General features: G+C 40.3%; 1 protein-coding gene across 1 annotated transcript in view; it reads left to right on the top strand.

Annotated features, from left to right (window-relative positions):
• Positions 1–2,691: 2,691 nt before the first annotated feature.
• The window catches only part of LOC122043512 (protein PAT1 homolog 1-like), a 26,089-nt gene continuing 4,001 nt past the window's right edge, over positions 2,692–24,779 (top strand). Inside the window, exon 1 of the mRNA XM_042604144.1 lies at positions 2,692–3,079. Coding sequence (XP_042460078.1) covers positions 2,692–3,079 — 388 coding nt within the window. The remainder of the gene's footprint in view (positions 3,080–24,779) is intronic.

Below are 24,779 nucleotides of genomic sequence, written 5' to 3'. Positions count from 1 at the left end.
CTTGACTTCTGAAATGTTGCACAGCCGTGTAACACACACGTCCATGCACTGCTTTGGCTCTGGAAGGCTTGCACGGCCGTGTGATACTCACACGGCCTGGACACTCCTTCATTCTGCCAATGCTGCAGGGGTGAGGATCACCACATGGCTTGGGTAACTCCCCATGACAGGGTCGTGTGGCACACAGGGATGGTGCTTTCCTCCTTCATTCAATTGTAGATTTCGCCTTGAACGTCAATTCTTCTCTAAAATCGATTCCTGCGTACAGAAAATGGACAAAAGCAGATATCCGAACAAAAAGAGCAAATATGCTAAAGGCAAAGTTGAAAGTACAAAAATGCATAGATAAAGTATGCGCAAAATATGTGAATGTGCCTCAAAACATGCTAAACAAGTGTATACAATCTACGCACATCAGTCGGCTATGTGACCTTGGTTTCTGATCGGGATAACGTGGTGCAACGGTAGGCTATGTGACCACTCTCTGCCGATCAGCCTGTTGAAGCTTGTCGTTCGGCCGTAGGTTTGCTCCCTTAAGTCGATCGGCACAACGAACATTTATACTTGTGAAATCTTTTCTTGGGTTGTCTTGGGCGAGCGCGATCTAGGCTTACGCTAGTCATATTTCTGGGAGACCGTGCAAATCCTGGCTTATGATGGCTGAGCGTGCTCCCATCCCTCTTAATTTCCCTCCTTAAATGTTAGCCCGTGGCGATGCGCCATGTGTCCCGCCCGCTGTCGTCACATGCTTGATGTAACAGGCGAATATCCTCTGGCAATGTGACGTTTGGCGCTTCAAATTCAATGTCCCGATCTCTGCCTGGGTTTCCGCGACCTAGATCGGATGGCTTCGGTTGGTTGGCTCCGAGGATTATAAGCCCGTGCGCGTCGCCACCTTTACGTACTTCCATCTTCGAGTTCTCTGGCGACGCTCTGTCTGTTCTCCGGCGACCTGTTTCCAGTAAGCTTCCTTCCAATCGCACTAGTCTTCGAGTTTTTCGGCATTTCTTTGTGTTCCAATGATATTCCAGTGGCCTTCCTTCCCCTCACACATCCTTTTTGTATTTTTTACGATGGCGAGTTCCTCACAGCCGCCTGTCGGTGTCCCTGGGCTTTGGTACACATCTATTGAGTCCAGGTTTGACGTCGGCGACACTGAGAGTCTGACAGTCGCCTTTGAGTTTCCTCATGGCTACAAAGTTGTTCTTCCTTCTCCTTCCGATCGACCAAACTCTCTGCCGCTCGACTGTCTTACCTTCTTTAGAGATTAGTTTACCATCGGTCTGCGGTTTTCCATTCATCCATTTTTTCCCCACCATTTGTAAATATTTTCGCATATCCCTTCATCAACTAGTGTTAAACTCCTTTCGACTGCTGTGTGGGGTAGTTGTTATGTTTCACCTGCACGGCATTCCCCTCACTCCACGAATCTTTCATTACTTTTATTACCCGAAATTGTCCAAGCCGGGGACTTTTCTTTTTAAGCCCGAGTGGGCTTAGTTTTATTTGACATAATGTCGACTTCCAACAAGTATTGGAAGGAATACTTTATTTTTGTACGCCTTCCCGAGCGGCCAAACTTCCCGACCCACTAGCAGCTCGAAGTGGCGAATCAGCCTCCCTTGAAATAGTACAAGAGCCGATCGGACTACCTCAACACAGCTTCAATGTTGGCCGGTCAAAAATACGACATCCATAAGTTGCTGCTAGAGGGTGTCCTCTACATCTTCAACTTGAGTCCGATCCGCACCCGGCTTTTGTCCAGCCTAGGTATGCAACTTCTTCACTCCTTCTTTTAATTATAACTGATTTTTCTTTTCCTTTTTGCAGCTGAAGTCATGCTACGTGTGCGTCTGGCAGGCAAGGCTAAGCTTGAGGATGTCGCGATCAATGCGACGACTGTGGAGGAGTTGGAGAGTCGTGGCCTGCAGCTAGTCGGCTCCCAAGAAGACCCCCAAGATGAGAGCGAGGCGGCTCCAGCCTTGGCGAGCGCGGGGGTGGCCAGCCGGACGCCAAGTGGTGGAGCGGCTAGCGGATCACATCCTACATCCGAACGGCATCCGGTCGTTCAAGTCGAGGGGGTGTTGGGCTCGGCTTCCTTAGGAGAGTCACTAATCAGGCGCAAGAGGCTCCGGGCGGAACCTTCATCACGCTCTGCATCTTCGGTGGTGCGGTCTGTTGAGCGGGTTGAAACTTCGACCCCCGCTCCCACTCAAGAGATTGCTACCCCCACTTCGTCTGACCGGACGCCATCATTCTCTGGTCTGCCACAAGGGACTGTCTGTGCGCCGCTAGTGGATGCATGCCACCACCATCCAAGGTCAAAAAGTCGAGCATCTGTCTAACGTCTTCATCTCGGTTGTTCGGACGAGCTACCTCTGCCCAGTCAGCCCCGAGCGACCACCGCCATATAATGGTGGTTCTTCACTTACCAACTAAAGAATGGCGCGAGTTGGCGAGCGCTGTATCCTGAGCCCCCGAGCACCAAATAATTATCTAGGGGTTGCTCACACAGATTTGGGTAAACGCTCGAGCTCGTGCGGCGGTGATGCCTCCTGGGGAGCTTGCGAACAACCACACCCAGATGTCTATTAGGGTAAGTGTTGTGTTTTATTGTACTTTCTCAATCTATTTCTCGGTCGACGCTAATACTTTCCTGGTTATTCGCAGTATTGGGTAGAGAGTCTGGCCATGTGTCAGAGACTCGCCTTTTTGGAGGAGGAAGTCAAGAAGATGAAGGCGTCGAGTGGTCAATCCTCCGCCTCTCAAGAGCAGACAAATGCCGAGTTGGCGAGGCTGAAGGTCGACTTGGCAAAGAGCACTGCGCTACTCAAGGCTGAACGAGGAAAGAGTGCAGAGCATGCCACTCTACTGGCTCGGCCCAATAAGCAGGTCACCACTTTCGACGCCAAGATCGAATCGGCCAATGCGAGGAAACTCCAGGCCATTGAAGACCTCAACCTAAAGAATAAAGAGGTCCGGACTCTCGCTAAGAAACTCAAAGAAGCCAAAAACTTCCTGGTTGCCGAACGAAAGAGCCGGTCAGCCGAAGATACTGCCCCCCCCAGGTCAACTTGCAGTAAAAAATAATGAGTTGACTACCGCAAAGGACGAGTTGGAGGTCTCCTGAGCAGCCTTGAAAACCTATCAAGATGTCGAGCCTAACCGGTTTGAGGCTATGAGGAGCAACTACATCCGCTCGGATGCTTTCAACGAGAAGGTCGCCGATCGAGCTCTTCGCTTGTTTGATCTTGCAATTGAAGGAACGTCGGCTAGTTCCAGGCAGGCGGATACATCTTTGCTGCTTTATCAAGTCGGTACAAGCTGACCGAGTCGCTGCCTGACAATGCCTTAGATTATCTAGAATGAGCCTCCCTCGAGTAAGCGTTTGTAACCCTCCTGCACATTTGTAATCTTTTTTAGTATTAATGAATAATCATCCGTTCGATGGTCTTCTATCTTCTACTAGTATTTAATTTTTGAACTCATCTTTTAAACATTGCATAAACTCGTGGCCTCGTGACTCCCCTGATCGGCAATAACTATTCTATCTAGTCGATCGAGCCATTTCATTTTCCATGTTGCTCATTATGATTCTGCAACCTTTCGATTACTGACACAAGTATTCTGAAGAATAATCTTGAATGGTCGTTGTGTTTCCCGATTGGTCATTCGTTATTCTTGAGTTATAAGATCGTCGCCTTCTCGCTCATCAAGCCAAGGGTTTAAGGTTGTCGTTGTACCGTTAGAGAATACGAGGGTTTAAGGTCGTCGCTCGATCGTTGGTGTATACTAGAGTTTATGGTCACCGTTCGACCATTAATGTAGACTAGGGTTTAAGGCTCGACCGTTGGTGATGACAAGGGTTTAAGGTCGCCGCTCGACCGTTGATGACGACAAGGGTTTAAGGTCACCACTCGACCATTGACAAAGATGAGGGTTTAAGGTTGTCACTCGACCATTGACAAAGATGAGGGTTTAAGGTCGCCGCTCGACCATTGACGAATACGAGGGTTTAAGGTCGTCGCTCGACCGTTGAGGGAGATGCATCTCAAGAGGCATTCTTCGCTTTTATTCATATTTTACCCTGTGTTCAGGAAACATACAAAAATACATGTATTCACTCGTGCACCTCTCATCTAGCCCTGTAGGGTTGGAGATGATTCGCGCTCCATGACCTCTCGAGCTGCCTTTCCCCCTCATCCTCCAAGTAGTAAGCGCCCAAACAGAGCTTTTGCATGATCTTGAAAGGTCCCACCCATGGGGCTTCGATCTTGGTGACATCACCGGCTTCCTTCACTTTCTTCCATACGAGATCGCTGACCTGGAAGGAGCTCGGGATCACCCTCCAATTGTAGTTCTTCTTCATCCGTTGTCGGTATGCTGTTAGCCGAACAACTATTTTCGCTCGTGTTTCGTCCACCAAGTCAAGCTCCATGAGCCTCCGTTCGGCATTTCCCTCATTGTAGTACTGCACCCGATCGGATTCTACTTTGACCTCCACGGGGACGACTGATTCGTTGCCATATACCAAGTGGAAGGCGGTTACGTCGGTCGCCTCATTCGGGGTCATGCGAAGGGCCCACAACATATTGGGAGCTCGTTGACCCAGCTACCCCCGACGTGGTTGAGCCGAGCAAGTAGAACTCTAAGGATCTCCCGATTGGCGACTTTGGCTTGTCCATTGCCCTGGGGGTAGGCCACAGAGGTGAAGGTCTATTGGATGTCATAGCCCTCGCACCACTCTCTGAGCCCCTGACCGGTGAATTCTCTCCCATTATCTGATACGAGCCAACTTGGGATGTCGAACCGATATATGATGTTCTTCTAAACAAACTTAATGACCATATGCTCGGTTATTCTTGCTAGCGGCTCGGCTTCCACCCACTTCGAGAAGTAGTCCACAGCTACAAGAAAAAATTTCCGTTGACCGGTCGCCATGGGGAATGACCCAACGATATCCATGCCCCATTGGTCGAACGGGCAAGATACCGTGGACGCCTTCATTTCCTCGGTCGGTCGGTGCGGAAGGTTGTGATACTTTTGGCATAACAAGAAGGTGGTCACCGTCCGAGCGGTATCTTCTTGGAGGGTCGGCCAAAAATATCTAGCTAGGAGTATCTTTCGAGCTAACGTGCGGTCACTCGGATGGCCTCCGCAGGAACCTTGCTGCACCTCCCGTGGAATGTATTCAACATCTTCTGATCTGACGCATTTGAGTAGGGGCCTAGAGAAAGCTCTCTTATAAAGCTGGTCCCCGACCAAGGTGAACCGTCCGGCCCTCTTCTTCAGCAAGCGAGCTTCTTCTTGATCGGCGAGTGTTACTCCCGACCGTAGAAACTCTGTTAGGGCTATCCTCCAATCGTTCGGGAAGGTCATTGCTTCCATTCGGTCAATAAGCGCCACCAGAGAGACATGTTCGATTAGCTGCCCTATGACGATCGGTGATAACGATCTGGCTAATTTTGCCAATTCATCTGCCGCCTAGTTCTCCGATCGGGAGATTTTTTGTACAATAACCTCTTGAAAGTTGGTCTTCAGCCTCTCGAAGGCCTCCGCATAGAGCCTGAGTTAGCCATTACTTATATCGAATGTCCCTGATAGCTGCTGAACGACCAATTGAAAGTCCGAGTGGATGAGGATTTTAACGGCTCCCACATGCCGGGCTGCCTATAGGTCGGCTATCAATGCCTCATACTCAGCTTCATTTTTAGTGGCTTTGTAGTCTAGTCGAACGGAAAGCTGCATCCAGTCTTCCCGTGGTGAGATGAGCAATATGTCGATTCTGCTACCTTGCCGAGTGGACGAGCCATCAACATATATCTTCCACGTTGCCTCCAGCTCGACATTCTGGACCTCCATGACGAAATCCGCCAAGGCCTGAGCCTTGATTGCCGCTCGGAGTTGATATTGTATGTCGAATTTACTCAGCTCGGTCGTCCATTTGATCAGTCTTCCTGATGCCTCAGGGTTGAGAAGAACCTGTCCCAAGGAACTGTTAGTCAGCACGATGATTGAGTGTGCGAGGAAATATGGACGAAGCCTCCGAGCTGCAAGAATCAAAGCATAAGCTATTTTTTTCAAATCGGTGTAGCGATACTCTGCATCCTTCAATATATGGCTTAGAAAGTATACAAGCTGTTGCTCTTGGCCATTCTGCCTAACTAGAGTCAACCCAACCGCATACTCGTTGGATGATAAGTAGATCCAAAGTGACTCACCAACAATTTGATTAGCTAATACATGCAAGGAGTTGAGATATTCCTTAAGCTCTTCCAATGCCCGATCACACTCGGCGTCCCACTGCAATTTTGTAGCTTGGCGAAGCACTTTGAAGAATGGCAAGCTCCGGTCGGACGATTTGAATATGAATCTGGACAGCGCTGTGATCCGACCATTTAGCCGTTGAGCTTCCTTCAAGTTTCAAGGCGGCGACATGTCTTGCAATGCTTTGACTTTGCTTGGATTAGCTTCAATGCCCCACTCGGTGACGATGTAACCCAGGAAGCGACCACTCTTTATGCCGAACAGACACTTGCTAGAGGGTCGGCTTTATTCCATAAGCCCTTAGCGTTCGGCAGGTCTCCTCGATATCTGCGCATAGGTCAACAGCTCGGAGGGATTTGATTAATATGTCGTTGACGTATACCTCCATATTACGGTCGATCTGCCGTCATAACACCCTGTTCATCAACCTCTGGTAAGTGGCTCCGGTATTCTTAAGTCTGAACGACATGACGTTGTAGCAATACGTTCCGTCGGTCGTAATGAAACTGACCTTCTCCTGGTCTTCTCGGGCGAGCGACACTTGGTGATACCTTTGGTATGCATCAAGCATGCGGATCAGCTCACAGCCAGTAGTCGAGTCCACCATCTGATCTATCCTAGGTAACGGATAGTAGTCTTTTGAGCATGCCTTGTTCAAATCATGAAAGTCGATGTAGACCCGCCATTTATTGCCCGACTTGGAGACTAACATGACATTGGCTAGCCATCTTGGTGTTGGTTGCTACTCGGAAAACCTAGAGGTTCCACTGTACAAAAATTTTGTACAAAGGTCTGAACCTTTTCCTAGCTACCATGTGTTCTTTTAAATTAAATTTTGGATCGCCTGCGGAACTTAACACGTTTGATCCAAAACTTAATATATTCGTTCTTTTAGGTTTTGACTTGGGTCTCCTGCGGAACTTAACACGTTCGACCCAAATCACCTTAAGTTATTAATTCCATTAAATATTAATTTCCATAATTGGTTCCCAGTACTGACGTGGTGAGGCACATGACCTTCTTGGATATGGGAGCAACCACCACAGACTAGACAAAACCTTTTATAGAAAGCTAATATTTAATTTCCTAAAATAACTTTAGGTTAACCGAAAAGAACAATCAAATCACAAGGAAAAATAAAACAAAAGAACACAACATCGAAAAACATATTCGAAATACTAGAATCGTTAGCCTCTTGTATTTGGTATTATTTCCATAAATAACTAGCATGATGCGGAAAAGGAAAAACTACTAGTTATACCTTCTAGAAAGACCTCTTGATCTTTTACCGTATTCCTCTTCTAACCTCGGACGTTGTGTGGGCAACGATCTTCCGAGATGAGAAATCACTAACCACCTTCTTCTCCTCCTAGCTAGGTTCGGCCACAAAGAAGCTTTACCAAGGATGAAGAACAAAACACCAACCAAGCTCCAAGAGATACAAGCTTTCTCTCCTTCTTCTTCTTCTTCTCCAAGTAGTATCCGGCCACCGCAAGAGCTCCAAGGGAGAGAGAGGTTCGGCCACCACAAGAGGAAGAGAGGGAGATGATGATGATGGCCGGCCACACCAAGGAACAAAAGAGGGAGAGAAATAATAGAGGTTGTCCCATGAAGGCACCCCCACCCCTTCTTTTATATTCCTTGGCCTAGGCAAATTAGGAAATTTAATTACAATAAAATTTCCTTAATTTCCTTGACATGATTTAATTGAGAAAAAATAAAATAAAATTTCCCAATTTAATCTATATTGGCCGGCCACATCAAGGAGAAACAATTTAGACAAGTTTTAATCAACAAATTAAAACTTCCTAATTTGTTTCCGGAAATTTTAAAAAATAAAATTTCTCTTCAAAAATCTCTTCATGGTTGATAAAAGGAAATTTCTATAATTTTAATTTTACAACATGTGAATAATTTTTAAAGAGAAAATAAAATATCTCACCAATCTACAAATAAGGAAAGAGATTTCTTTCTTTAATCTTTTGTAGATCTTTTACAAGAGAGATATTTTAATTTTAATTCTCTTTAATAAATTATATCTTCCACATAATAAAAATTAAAATTAAAATCCTTTTTTAATTTAATTTGGCTGGCCCTCTAGCTTAGGTTCAAGCTAGGGCCGGCCACCCCTCGGCCCTAGCTTGGTTCCCAAGCTAGCTTGGTCGGCCCCCTTTGGGTGGGTATAGAAGGTGGGTATAGGTGGGTATATTACTCTACAAATAAGAGGCTACGATAGGGACCGAGAGGAGGAATTGGTTTTGGTCTCCGATAAAATATTCGCCCCGAACACACAACTTAATTTTATCAATAATAATTCATTCCACTAGAGAACTATTATTGAACTACCGCACCAATCCCAAATTACATTTTTGGGCTCCTTCTTATTATGAGTGTGTTAGTCTCCCTGTGTTTAAGATATCGAATGTCCACTAATTAAGTGAGTTACTGACAACTCATTTAATTAATATCTTAGTCCAAGAGTAGTACCACTCAACCTTATCGTCATGTCGGACTAAGTCCACCTGCAGGGTTTAACATGACAATCCTTATGAGCTCCTCTTGGGGACATTATCAACCTAGTATCTCTATGACACAGTTTCCTTCTATAATCAACAACACACATTATAAGTGATATCATTTCCCAACTTATCGGGCTTATTGATTCATCGAACTAAATCTCACCCACTAATAAATTAAAGAAATAAATATCAAATATATGTGCTTGTTATTATATTAGGATTAAGAGCACACACTTCCATAATAACCGAGGTCTTTGTTTCTTTATAAAGTCAGTATAAAAGAAACGACCTCAAATGGTCCTACTCAATACACTCTAAGTGTACTAGTGTAATTATACAGTCAAGATAAACTGATACCTAATTACACTACGACCTTCTAATGATTTGTTCCTTTCCATTTTGGTCGTGAGCTACTGTTTATAATTTATAAGGTACTGATAACATCATCTTCTGCATGTGACACCACATACTATGTTATCTACAGTATAAATTAATTGAACAACTACAACTAAATGTAGACAATTTGACCAAATGTGATTCTTTATTCATAATGAATGTTTACAAAGCTTAGGCTTTCAGTATACACTCCAACAATCTCCCACTTATACTAATGACTAAGCTGCCATATCTTCTACCATACATCTGATTCCCATTCCCTCCACATGCCGATCAAAAGCTTTCGCCGGAAGGGCCTTAGTGAAAGGATCTGCCAGGTTATCTGCTGATGCAATCTTGGCGATGACAACTTCTCCTCGCTTCACGATATCTCGTATCAGGTGGTACTTGCGCTCTATATGTTTACTTGCCTTATGAGCTCGTGGTTCCTTCGAGTTTGCAACTGCACCGCTATTATCACAATAAATTGTGATGATTTTGGGCAAACCAGGAATCACATCTAAGTCCATTAGAAAGTTCCTGAGCCATACTGCTTCTTTAGCTGCCTCAGAGGCTGCTACATACTCTGCTTCCATGGTTGAGTCCGAAACGTATTTCTGCTTAACACTCCTCCATGAAATGGCTCCACCTCCTAAACTAAACATATAGCCTGATGTAGACTTACTGTTGTCCCTATCTGATTGGAAATCTGAATCCGTGTAACCCACAGGGAGCAAATCGTCTGCTTGGTAAACTAGCATATAATCTCTAGTCTTTCTCAGATACTTTAATATATACTTTACCGCAGTCCAATGTCCTTGTCCAGGGTTACTCTTGTTGGAGTGTATACTGAAAGCCTAAGCTTTGTAAACATTCATTATGAATAAAGAATCACATTTGGTCAAATTGTCTACATTTAGTTGTAGTTGTTCAATTAATTTATACTGTAGATAACATAGTATGTGGTGCCACATGCAGAAGATGATGTTATCAGTACCTTATAAATTATAAACAGTAGCTCACGACCAAAATGGAAAGGAACAAACCATTAGAAGGTCGTAGTGTAATTAGGTATCAGTTTATCTTGACTGTATAATTACACTAGTACACTTAGAGTGTATTGAGTAGGACCATTTGAGGTCGTTTCTTTTATACTGACTTTATAAAGAAACAAAGACCTCGGTTATTATGGAAGTGTGCGCTCTTAATCCTAATATAATAACAAGCACATATATTTGATATTTATTTCTTTAATTTATTAGTGGGTGAGATTTAGTTCGATGAATCAATAAGCCCGATAAGTTGGGAAATGATATCACTTATAGTGTGTGTTGTTGATTATAGAAGAAAACTGTGTCCTAGAGATACTAGGTTGATAATGTCCCCAAGAGGAGCTCATAAGGATTGTCATGTTAAACCCTGCAGGTGGACTTAGTCCGACATGACGATAAGGTTGAGTGGTACTACTTTTGGACTAAGATATTAATTAAATGAGTTGTCAGTAACTCACTTAATTAGTGGACATTCGATATCTTAAACACAGGGAGACTAACACACTCATAATAAGAAGGAGCCCAAAAATGTAATTTGGGATTGATGCGGTAGTTCAATAATAGTTCTCTAGTGGAATGAATTATTATTGATAAAATTAAGTTGTGTGTTCGGGGCGAACACGGGATGCTTAATTTTATCGGGAGACCAAAACCAATTCCTCCTCTCGGTCCCTATCGTAGCCTCTTATTTATATAGTACTATACCCACCTATACCCACCTTCATACCCATGAGAAAGGGGCCGGCCAAGCTAGCTTGTGGTTCAAGCTAGGGCCGACCAAGTGGCCGGCCCTAGCTTGAACCCAAGCTTAGGTGGCCGGCCCCCATTAAAATTAAAAAGAATTTTAATTTTTATTTTTATTATGTGGAAGATATAATTTATTACAGAGAATTAAAATTAAAATATCTCTCTTTAAAAAGATCTACAAAAAGATTAAAAGAAAGAGATTAGATCTCTTTCCTTATTTGTAGATTGGAAAGATATTTTATTTTCTCTGAAAAATTATTCACATGTTGAAAATTAAAATTATAGAAATTTTTTTTTATCAACCATGAAGGGATTTTAAAAGGAAATTTTATTTTTTAAAATTTCCAAAGACAAAAAAGGAAGTTTTAATTGTTGATTAAAATTATCCTATTTGCTCTACATGAGGTGGCCGGCCACATACAATTAATTAGGAAAATTTATTTAATTTTTTCTTAATTAATTGTTATCAAGGAAAGTTAAGGAAATTTTATTATAAATAAATTTCCTTATTTGCCAAAGCCAAGGAATATAAAAGAAGGGGTAGGGGTGCCTTCATGGTGAACACAACATCTATTATTTCTCTCCCTCCTTTGTTCCTTGGTGTGGCCGGCCATCCTCTCCCTCTCTTCCTCTTGTGGTGGCTGAACCTCTCTCTCTCCCTTGGAGCTCTTGTGGTGGCCGGATACTACTTAGAGAAGAAGAAGAAGAAGGAGAGAAAGCTAGCATCTCTTGGAGCTTGGTTAGTATTTTGGTTTTTCTCCTTGGTGAAGTTTTCCTTTGTGGCCGAACCTTGCTTGGAGGAGAAGAAGGTGGTTGGTGGTTTCTCATCTCGGTAGATCGTTGCCCACACAACGTCCGAGGTTAGAAGAGGAATATGGTAAAAGATCAAGAGGTTTTTCTACAAGGTATAACTAGTAATTTTTATTTCCGCATCATGCTAGTTATTTATGGAAATAATACCAAATACAAGAGGCTTACGTTCTAGAATTTCGAATATGTTTTTTCGATGCTATGTTCTTTTGTTTTTTCTTTTCCTTGTGATTTGATTGTTCTCTTTGGTTAACCTAAAGTTATTTTAGGAAATTAAATATTAACTTTCTATAAAAGGTTTTGTCTAGTCGGTGGTGGTTGCTCCCATATCCAAGAAGGTCATGTGCCTCGCCACGTCAGTACTGGGAACCAGTTATGGAAATTAATATTTAATGGAATTAATAAAAGGAGACTTGGGTCGAACGTGTAAAGTTCCGCAGGAGATCCAAGTCAAAACCTAAAAGAACAAATAGATTAAGTTTTGGATCAAACGTGTTAAGTTCCGCAGGCGATCCAAAATTTAATTTAAAAGAACACATGGTAGCTAGGAAAAGGTTCAGACCTTTGTACAAAATTTTTGTACAGTGGAACCTATAGGTTTTCCGAGTAGCAACCAACAATTGGTATCAGAGCTAGGGTTTTGCCTCTGTGTATTTGGTATTAGTTTAATTATGCACATGTCATACATAATTTAGGCAGGTTAATAGTAGGATGTGCTAACTTTGTGGATGCAGGATCCAACTATTATGGCTTTTAGTTATTATGTGTGTGATTGGACCCTTGGACATGTCAAGGGCATTTATATGTGTGTGCATGATTGTATTATAAAATACAGCAGGAGCTGTATTTAGTTTTATTAGGATTTTATTTTTGATCTAGATACATGTACATCCTTTTATGGAATATAGGATCAAAAATGTAAAATTCTATTTATGTCGCGGATCGAATCTTGCAAAGCATGGAACCTTCTAAGGACCAGAGGCGCAGCGGAACTAGGAGCAAGATGGATGCGACAGCTAGACCTGGTGGCAGTGGCCAAATATGGCAGCTGCTTGGGATGACAACACACGGAGGACAACTAGAGATAAAAGCCATAATAGTTGAAGATTAGATTTTCTATTTATTGCTTTTATATTGTGCTGTGTGTGCATGTTGATTTACATATTTAGTAGGCTAGCATAGTTAAAATTTCTCATTTATAAATAACTAAGTGGGAGAGGGATTTTTAAGTAAATCCCATGGTCTCCATTACTGGTTTGTAAGTGATGCAAACAAGCTTGCGCGTTGGCTCTGAGTGCCTTCCTCCATAACGGATGAGCTTGTTTGTGGATCACTAGAACAGACTTCCATTTTTGGATGACTATAGGAAGTTAATTAAGAGCGTGTGATCTTCCCCAACGGAAGGGGCATAATCTTATTAATGGACTTAGTGTCAAGTAATGGTATACACTTAGACACATTTAATAGTATCCTCCCCAACGGAGTCACTACTATCACTTGTGTGACCAAAGGGAAACCAACTATTGATTTGTCATAAAACTAGATTAGCAATATAATAAAATTAATAAACCCCTCTTACAAATGTTTGAATTTGTATACGTCCACACTAACGTGGCATACAAGATTCATGATGTTTGAGGTAATTTTATTTGTCAAAAGGTTATATTGACAAGATAGTCAATGGGTAAAACCCCCCTCTTACAAATGATGAATTTGTATACGTCCACACTAACGTGGCATGCAAAATTCACGGTGTTTGAGGTGTTGGTGAATTTAAATAATATTGTTTGAGGAATCAATGTTATTTTAAATTCAAAGAGTTTTGACCAAATATTTGATCAAAGACAGATCAACTATTAATTTTATTCGTCATAAAGTAAAGTTGACGAGATAATAAAATTAATGAATAAAATCTCTTCTTTGATTTTGTATACGCAAAATTTATGGAGATTTTAAGGAGTTGATCTTGACCAAATATTTTTGTGATTCTTAGGATGTTTGTCAATCCCTAGTAGTCATACTATAGAAAAAGACTTAGTAGTCCCAATTGTAATGATTGGAAATAGGACTTGGACATTAAGGTAGATTGTCTTCTTAGAACTAAGAACAATTTAGGTGTATTTAATCCATTAGTTGAAACATGTCTAGTGGTGTTATCTACCAGAACCTGGAGTGTAGATACAAGATGCCATTAATCATGTCTGCAATTCATTGCAGGGTTCCAGGAAACCCGACAACTAAATGAAAGGTAAATCACCGTCCACATGGGCACTACTGCAGTGGGAGATGTTTATCCTTTGATAAGAATAAAATATGGATTTTAAGTAATTGTCTTTACGTACCAAGTTTAGAAAGAACCTGATTTCAGTTTCTAAACTATTATAGATATTGTGTCTATTTTGATAACAAAGTTGTTATCAAGAAAAATAGGGAAGTTATCTATTCTGGTATGATGGTTGACAATTTATAATCCAATAACTCCCACGATGCAACAAATGGAAATTAGTAACACATCTTCTAATTTTAAGAGAAAGCAACCTTCGGAAATGAACCAATTATATCTTTGGCATCTAAAAGCTAGGTTATACTTGAGTAGGATTCATTGGTAGCTAATGAACTTTTGGGTTCATTGGTAGTGGAAATATTTCCAACCTGTGAGTCTTACTTGGAAGGAAAATAACCAAGAAGCTTTTAAGTCCAAGGGGTATGGAGTCAAAGATATGTTGAAATCGGTTCATTCTGATTTGTGTGATCCTATGACTATCCAGACAAGAGGTAGTATTGAATATTTTGTCTATTTTATAGACAACTATTCAAGATACTAATAAATTTACTTAATGTACCGCAAGACTAAGTATTTTGATTAGTTCAAAGAGTACAAGGTTGATGCGGAGAAATGTTAAAGTAAAAAGTCACTATGGAAGATCGTAGTGGCAAGTACCTCTTGAGAGATTTTAGGAGTCACTTATCAGTAGTTGGATTTCAATCCCAACTAACTGCATCTGGTACACCCCAACAGAATGGTGTAGTAGAAAGAAGGTAAAGGACTCTTATGGAATAATTAAATAGATGATGAGTTATTCAGAAAATTACCAAATTTGTTTTAAGGATAAAACTCTGAAAACGAAAGTGAACATAGTACCTTCCAAGTTAGAACTCTTTACTCATATAGAATTGCTGAATAGGCGTAAGCCTATTTTGAAGCATATTCGGATTCGGGTAATCCAGCACATATGTTAAAGAGAGATAATAATAAGTTGGATAGGAGTTCACTTGTTTGTAAGTTATCCTAGATAAACAAAAATAGGTTTATAGTCTTAAAAATCAGAAGATCATTGTTAGCATCAATGACTGATTTTAAAAGGACTATATAATGAACCACGTGCTCATAAGTAAATTTGTTCTTAAGGAAATAATAAAAGACATGTCTAATCTAGTACCAACTGTACAAGATGAGATACCACAAGAAAACTGCAACACGTATCACAAATGATACACAATTGCAGAAAATGCCTTGTCGTAGTGGGAGGGTTGTTAAGCAACTTTAAAAAATTCATGTTTTGGGGGAGTTTTTGAACTCGATCCCTGAAGGACATGAACCTGATCTCCGGACATATGACGAAGCACTCCAAGATAAATATGCAGCATCTTGGCAAAGAGTAATGAATAATAGAATTAGAATATATGTATTCTAATAAAATCTGGAAGCTTGTAGAACCACCAAGTGGTGTAAAAGCTTTTGGGTGTAAAAGGTCTATAATAGGAAAAAAGAGGGATAGACAGGGAGGTAGAAACCTTCAAAGCAAGGCTTGATGAAAAAGGAAACTTTTTTCACTGTTAGCCATGCTTAAGTCTATCCGGATTCTTTTATCTATTTGGCAAGTGGATGTCAAGACAGCATTCCTTAATGGAAGTCTTGAAGAAAGCATCCATATAAAGCAACCAGAAGGGTTCATTGCAAAGGGCTAAGAGCATCTTGTGTAAAGCTCAATCAGTCTATGGACTGAGGCAAAGCTTCAAGGTCTTGGAACATCCGGTTTATCAAAGTAATTCAGACCTATGGATTTATTTAGTAACCGGGTAAGTCTTGTGTATACAAAAGGTGTGATGGAAGCGTGGTGGTATTTCTTGTACTATACGTAGATAACATTTTTGGTAGTTGGAAACAATATCAAAATGTTGTCAGAAGTAAGGGTATGGTTGTCCAAACAATTCGATATAAAGGACTTGGGAGAATGAATATATTCTTGAAATCAAAGTAATAAGGGATTGCAAGAAAAGAATATTTTACTTATCCCAAGGTTCATACATCGGAAAAATCCTTGCTCGTTTTAAAGCATGCAAAACTCCAAGAAAGGTTTCTTACCTTTTCAGGATGGAGTAACTTTATCTAAAGATATGTCTCTGTAGACATCAAAGGAGATAAAGGAAATAAAGGCAATTCTTTATGCTTCAGCTGTCGGAAGCCTAATGAATGCTATGCACGAGATAAGAAATCTGTTTTGCCAAGGGCATAGTTGGCAGATATCAAAATAACTGCAGTAAAGCATATATTGAAGTACCTTAGAGGCACTAGAGATTATATACTAGCTTACAAGGCAGTTAATTTGGTCCTTGTGGGTTGTATGGATTTTGACTTCCAATCGGATAGGGACAATAATAAGTCAACCTCGGGGTTTTGTGTTTACTTTAGGAGGTAAAGTCATAACTATGGAAGAGTGATAAGCATAGGTGTTTTTCTGGACTCCACCATAGAAGCTTAGTATATGGCAAGCCTCTGAGGTAACTATAAAAGCTGAATGACTCAATAATCTCAAAATAGACTTAGATATGATTTCTGGTTTGTCCAAAGATTATTACAATTTATTGTAATAATATTGGTGCAGTAGCAAACTCGAAGAAACCATAAGTCTATAAAGGCAAGTAAACACAATAGAGCGCAAGTACCACCCAATACGAGAAATCGTATAAACGAGGAGAAGTTGTTGCTGCCTAGATTGCATCAGGTGATGACCTATAGATCCTTTCACTAAGGTCCTTAAGGCAAGAGCTTTTGATGGGCATGTTGAAGGGTTGAGAATCAGATGTATGGCAGCAGATATGGCAGCTTAGTCTTTTAGTATAAGTGGGAGATTGTTGGAGTGTATACTGAAAGCCTAAGCTTTGTAAACATTCATTATGAATAAAGAATCACATTTGGTCAAATTGTCTACATTTAGTTGTAGTTGTTCAATTAATTTATACTGTAGATAACATAGTATGTGGTGCCACATGCAGAAGATGATGTTATCAGTACCTTATAAATTATAAATAGTAGCTCACGACCAAAATGGAAAGGAACAAACCATTAGAAGGTCGTAGTGTAATTAGGTATCAGTTTATCTTGACTGTATAATTACACTAGTACACTTAGAGTGTATTGAGTAGGACCATTTGAGGTCGTTTCTTTTATACTGACTTTATAAAGAAACAAAGACCTCGGTTATTATGGAAGTGTGCACTCTTAATCCTAATATAATAACAAGCACATATATTTGATATTTATTTCTTTAATTTATCAGTGGGTGAGATTTAGTTCGATGAATCAATAAGCCCGATAAATTGGGAAATGATATCACTTATAGTGTGTGTTGTTGATTATAGAAGGAAACTGTGTCCTAAAGATACTAGGTTGATAATGTCCCCAAGAGGAGCTCATAAGGATTGTCATGTTAAACCCTGCAGGTGGACTTAGTCCGACATGACGATAAGGTTGAGTGGTACTACTCTTGGACTTAGATATTAATTAAATGAGTTGTCAGTAACTCACTTAATTAGTGGACATTCGATATCTTAAACACAGGGAGACTAACACACTCATAATAAGAAGGAGCCCAAAAATGTAATTTGGGATTGGTGCGGTAGTTCAATAATAGTTCTCTAGTGGAATGAATTATTATTGATAAAATTAAGTTGTGTGTTCGGGGCGAACACGGGATGCTTAATTTTATCGGGAGACCAAAACCAATTCCTCCTCTCGGTCCCTATCGTAGCCTCTTATTTATATAGTACTATACCCACCTATACCCACCTTCATACCCATGAGAAAGGGGCCGGCCAAGCTAGCTTGTGGTTCAAGCTAGGGCCGGCCAAGCCTTGGTTCATGGGTGGCCGGCCCTAGCTTGAACCCAAGCTTAGGTGGCCGGCCCCCATTAAATTAAAAAGAATTTTAATTTTAATTTTTATTATGTGGAAGATATAATTTATTACAGAGAATTAAAATTAAAATATCTCTCTTTAAAAAGATCTACAAAAAGATTAAAGAGATTAGATCTCTTTCCTTATTTGTAGATTGGAAAGATATTTTATTTTCTCTGAAAAATTATTCACATGTTGAAAATTAAAATTATAGAAATTTCTTTTTATCAACCATGAAGGGATTTTAAAAGGAAATTTTATTTTTTAAAATTTCCAAAGACAAAAAAGGAAGTTTTAATTGTTGATTAAAATTATCCTATTTGCTCTACATGAGGTGGCCGGCCACATACAATTAATTAGGAAAATTTATTTAATTTTTTCTTAATTAATTGTTATCAAGGAAAGTTAAGGAAATTTTATTATAAATAAATTTCCTTATTTGCCAAAGCCAAGGAAAATAAAAGAAGGGGTAGGGGTGCCTTCATGGTGAACACAACATCTATTATTTCTCTCCCTCTTTTGTTCCTTGGTGTGGCCGGCCATCCTCTCCCTCTCTTCCTCTTGTGGTGGCTGAACCTCTCTCTCTCCCTTGGAGCTCTTGTGGTGGCCGGATACTACTTAGAGAAGAAGAAGAAGAAGGAGAGAAAGCTAGCATCTCTTGGAGCTTGGTTAGTATTTTTGTTTTTCTCCTTGGTGAAGTTTTCCTTTGTGGCCGAACCTTGCTTAGAGGAGAAGAAGGTGGTTGGTGGTTTCTCATCTCGGTAGATCGTTGCCCACACAACGTCCGAGGTTAGAAGAGGAATACGGTAGAAGATCAAGAGGTTTTTCTACAAGGTATAACTAGTAATTTTTATTTCCGCATCATGCTAGTTATTTATGGAAATAATACCAAATACAAGAGACTTACGTTCTAGAATTTCGAATATGTTTTTTCGATGCTGTGTTCTTTTGTTTTTTCTTTCCCTTGTGATTTGATTGTTCTCTTTGGTTAACCTAAAGTTATTTTAGGAAATTAAATATTAACTTTCTATAAAAGGTTTTGTCTAGTCGGTGGTGGTTTCTCCCATATCCAAGAAGGCCATGTGCCTCGCCACGTCAGTACTGGGAACCAATTATGGAAATTAATATTTAATGGAATTAATAATTTAAGGAGACTTGGGTCGAACGTGTAAAGTTCCGCAGGAGATCCAAGTCAAAACCTAAAAGAACAAATAGATTAAGTTTTGGATCAAACGTGTTAAGTTCCGCAGGCGATCCAAAATTTAATTTAAAAGAACACATGGTAGCTAGGAAAAGGTTCAGATCTTTGTACAAAATTTTTATACAGTGGAACCTATAGGTTTTCCGAGTAGCAACCAACAACTCTGATATCTGCTGACCATGCCCACGGCAAAACAAATATCAGGTCTAGTACATAGCATTGCATATATAAGGCTTTCTACAGCCGAGGCATAAGGAACTGCTTTCATGTCTTCTATCTCCTTTGATGTCTTAGGAGACATCTCTTTAGATAGAGCTATTCCATGCCTAAAAGGTAAGAAACCTTTCTTGGAATTCTGCATGCTAAAACGAGCAAGGATTGTATCTATATATGAAGCTTGGGACAGACACAACATTCTTTTCTTGCAATCCCTTATTACTTTGATCCCAAGAATGTGTGCACACTCTCCTAAGTCCTTCATATCAAATTGTTTGGACAACCATACCCTTACGTCTGATAATACTTTGATATTGTTGCCAATTAACAAAATATCATCTACGTATAGTACAAGAAATACCACCACGTTTCCGTTACACTTCTTATATACACAAGACTCATCCGGACTTTGAATAAATCCATATGACTGGATTACTTCATTAAACCGGATGTTCCAAGATCTTGAAGCTTGCTTCAGTCCATAAATGGACCGATTGAGCTTACACACTAGATGCTCTTTGCCCTTTTCAATGAACCCTTCTGGTTGCTTCATATGGATGTTCTCTTCAAGACTTCCATTAAGGAAAGCTATCTTGACATCCATTTGCCAAATCTCATAATCCATATAAGCAGCAATGGATAAGAGTATCCGGATAGACTTAAGCATGGCTACCGGTGAAAAGGTTTCCTCATAATCGATTCCCTCTTTCTGAGTGTACCCTTTCGCAACAAGCCTAGCTTTGAAGGTTTCTACCTTCCCGTCTGTCCCTCTTTTCCTTTTGTAGATCCACTTACATCCAACGGCTTTTACACCATCAGGTGGTTCTACAAGCCCCCAGACCTTATTAGAGTACATAGACTCTATTTCAGAATTCATCGCCTTTTGCCAAGATGCTACATCTATATCTTGGAGTGCTTCGTCATACGTCCGGGGATCAAGTTCATGTTTACCCGGGATCAAGTCCGAAGACTCCCAAAAACATGAATCTCTCAGGCTGCCTCACAACCCTCCCACTACGATGAGGCACTGTCTGTGGTTGTGTATCATGTGTGACACGTGTTGCAGTCTCTTGTGGTACTTCATCTTGTACTGTTGGTACTAAAGTAGACGTGTCCTCTCTTAATTCTTCTAAAACAATTTTACTACTGGACTTGTGATCCATTATATAGTATTCTTCTAAAAACTAGGCATTGGTGCTAACAATGACCTTCTGGTCTTTAGGACTATAAAATAAATCACCTTTCGTTCCTTTGGGATATCCTACAAACACGCGAACTTCTGTACGAGATTCTAACTTATCAGCATCTGGTTTCAACACATGTGCTGGACTACCCCAAATCCGAATATGTCTTAGACTGGGTTTTCGCCATTCCACAATTCTATGGGAGTAGAAGAAACTGATTTAGAAGGTACTAAGTTCAAAACGTATACTGCTATTTCCAGAGCATATCCCCAAAACGAATTTGGTAATTCTGAATAACTCATCATCGATCTAACCATCTCCATAAGAGTCATATTCCTTCGTTCTGCTACACCATTCTGTTGGGGTGTTCCAGGTGCAGACAATTGGGATTGGATCCTGGTCTCTGATAAGTAATTCCTAAACTCTCCTAAGAGGTATTCGCCACCATGATCAGATCGTAGTGTCTTGATACTTTTACCTAATCGTTTCTCCACATCAGCCTTGTATTCTTTGAACTTATCAAAGCACTCGGACTTGCGGCGCATTAGGTAAATATATCCGTATCTTGAATAATCATCTATAAAAGAGACAAAATATTCAAAACCACCTCTTGTTTGGATAGACATAGGACCACACAAATCAGAATGAACCAATTCTAACACTTCTTTGGCACTATACCCCTTGGCCTTGAACGGCCTCTTGCTCATTTTTCCTTCCAAGCAAGATTCATAAGTTGGAAAATTTTCCAACTCTAATGAACTCAAAAGTCCATCGGCTATAAGCCTCTGAATCCTACTTAAGTTAATATGACCAAGCCTTAGATGCCAAAGATATGCTTGGTTCATCTCCGAAGGTTCTTTTCTCTTATTAGAGTTAGAAGATGAGTTATAAATTTCCATGTTTTGTTTTGTGGAAGAAATTGGATTTAAAGTATACAAATTACCAACTAATGCACCAAAACAGATAATCACTTTATTTCTTTTAATAACTACATCGTTACTGAAAGAAACTGAATATCCATCTAAAAACAGTTTAGAAACTGAAATTAAATTCTTTCTAAACTGGGTACATAAAGATAATTTCTTAAAATCAAATTTCTATTTCTACTAAAAGATAAGTAGACGTCTCCCACTGCAACAGCTGCCACCTTAGTAGCATTGCCCATGTAGACGGTAATCTCTCCTTCAGATAGTCGTCGGGTTTCCTGGAACCCCTGCAAGGAATTGCAGACATGATCAGTGGCTCCCGTATCTACACACCAGGTGCTGGTAGATAACACCGCTAAACATGTTTCAACAACTAGAGTATGAGATATACCTTTGTTTTGGTTCCTACGAGGACAGTCCGCCTTCCAATGTCCTGTCTGCTTGCAGATGAAGCACTTGCCCTTCGGCTTCTTCACTCCAGCTTTAAATCTCGTACTATGAGATTTATTCACTTTCTTTGCTGAACCAGCTTGTTTCTTCTTCTTCTTTCCTCTCGGTTTAGAAGTAGAACCATTTTCAGCATAGTGAATTTGAGCATTGTGACGAAATAATCCTTCTGCTGCTTGAAGTTCTGTCAGTAGTTCCGCTAATGAATAAATCCTTTTATTCATATTATAGTTCAGGCGAAACTGCTCAAAACTTCTCGGTAGCGTTTGAAGGATCATATCGATCTGGGTTTCCCCATCAATTTCTCCTCCAAGGATCTGTATTTCGTTTAGATAAGTCATCATCTTTAGGATATGATCCCTCACAGGAGTACCCTCTTGCACGGTGGCTGTCATTATCTTTCTCATGGTTTCTTGCCTAGAAGCCCTATCCTGATGACCAAAGCGTTCCTTGAGATTGTTCATAATATCATAAGCTGTTGGTAAATCTTGATGCTGATGTTGCAATACATTTGACATTGAAGCCAAAATGTAACACCGCGCCATCTCATCAGCTTTTACCCATTTCCTATGATATTCAATCTCCTCTTGAGTAGATTCACCAGTAGGTGCTTCAGGGCAAGGCTCAGTCAGTACAAATTTATAGCTTTCAGCAGTAAGAACAATGTCCAGGTTTCTTTTCCAATCTATGTAGTTTGGTCCAGTAAGTCTATTCTGTTGAAGTATGATGGACAGTGGGTTGAAAGTCATCCTAAGAATCACAAATAACTTTTGGTCAGAACTCTAAATTTAGAATAATATTAATTCCTCAAACAATACTATTTTAAATTAACCAACACCTCAAAACATCGTGAATTTTGTATGCCACGTTAGTGTGGACGTATACAAATTCAACATTTGTAAAAGGAGGGTTTTGACCCATTAATTTTATTATCTTGTCAACCTAACTTTTTGACAAATAAAATTAATAGTTGGTGTCTTTTGGTCACACAAATAATAACAGTGACTCCGATGGGGAGGATACTATTAGATGTGTCTAAGTGTATACCATTACTTGACACTAAGTCCATTAATAAGATTATGCCCCTTCCGTTGGGGAAGATCACACGCTCTTAATTAACTTCCTATAGTCATCCAAAAATGGAAGTATGTTCTAGTGATCCACAAACAAGCTCATCCGTTATGGAGGAAGGCACTCAGAGCCAATGCCCAAGCTTGTTTGCATCACTTACAAACCAATAATGGAGACCATGGGATTTACTTAAAAATCCCTCTCCCACTTAGTTATTTATAAATGAGGAATTTTAACTATGCTAGCCTACTAAACATGTAAACTAACATACACACACAGCACAATATAAAAGCAATAAATAGAAAATCTAATTTTCAACTATTATGGCTTTTATCTCTAGTTGTCCTCCGTATGTTGTCATCCCAAGCTGCTGCCATATTTGGCCACCGCCACCGGGTCTAGCTGTCGCATCCGTCTTGCTCCTAGTTCCGCTGCGCCTCTGGTCCTTAGAAGGTTCCACGCTTTGCAAGATTCGATCCGCGACATAAATAGAATTTTACATTTTTGATCCTATATTCCATAAAAGGAATGTACATGTATCTAGATCAAAAATAAAACCCTAATAAAACTAAATACAGCTCCTGATGTATTTTTAATACAATCATGCACACACATATAAATGCTCTTGACATGTCCAAAGGTCCAATCACACACATAATAACTAAAAGCCATAATAGTTGGATCCTGCATCCACAAAGTTAGCACATCCTACTATTATCCTGCCTAAATTATGTATGACATGTGCATAATTAAACTAATACCAAATACACAGAGGCAAAACCCTAGCTCTGATACCAATTGTTGGTTGCTACTCGGAAAACCTAGAGGTTCCACTGTACAAAAATTTTGTACAAAGGTCTGAACCTTTTCCTAGCTACCATGTATTTTTTTAAATTAAATTTTGGATCGCCTGCGGAACTTAACACGTTTGATCCAAAACTTAATCTATTCGTTCTTTTAGGTTTTGACTTAGGTCTCCTGCGGAACTTAACACGTTCGACCCAAATCACCTTAAGTTATTAATTCCATTAAATATTAATTTCCATAATTGGTTCCCAGTACTGACGTGGCGAGGCACATGGCCTTCTTGGATATGGGAGCAACCACCACCGACTAGACAAAACCTTTTATAGAAAGCTAATATTTAATTTCCTAAAATAACTTTAGGTTAACCGAAAAGAACAATCAAATCACAAGGAAAAATAAAACAAAAGAACACAACATCGAAAAACATATTTGAAATACTAGAATCGTAAGCCTCTTGTATTTGGTATTATTTCCATAAATAACTAGCATGATGCGGAAAAGAAAAAACTACTAGTTATACCTTCTAGAAAGACCTCTTGATCTTCTACCGTATTCCTCTTCTAACCTCGGACGTTGTGTGGGCAACGATCTTCCGAGATGAGAAATCACCAACCACCTTCTTCTCCTCCTAGCTAGGTTCGGCCACAAAGAAGCTTTACCAAGAATGAAGAACAAAACACCAACCAAGCTCTAAGAGATGCAAGCTTTCTCTCCTTCTTCTTCTTCTTCTCCAAGTAGTATCCGGCCACCGCAAGAGCTCCAAGGGAGAGAGAGGTTCGGCCACCACAAGAGGAAGAGAGGGAGATGATGATGATGGCCGGCCACACCAAGGAACAAAAGAGGGAGAGAAATAATAGAGGTTGTCCCATGAAGGCACCCCCACCCCTTCTTTTATATTCCTTGGCCTAGGCAAATTAGGAAATTTAATTACAATAAAATTTCCTTAATTTCCTTGACATGATTTAATTGAGACAAAATAA

This window comes from Zingiber officinale, chromosome 2A (assembly GCF_018446385.1).
Source record: "Zingiber officinale cultivar Zhangliang chromosome 2A, Zo_v1.1, whole genome shotgun sequence".
In the NCBI taxonomy this organism is placed as follows: domain Eukaryota; kingdom Viridiplantae; phylum Streptophyta; class Magnoliopsida; order Zingiberales; family Zingiberaceae; genus Zingiber; species Zingiber officinale.
Note: the sequence above shows the minus strand (reverse complement) of the source record. Positions and strands in the feature narration are given on the sequence as shown.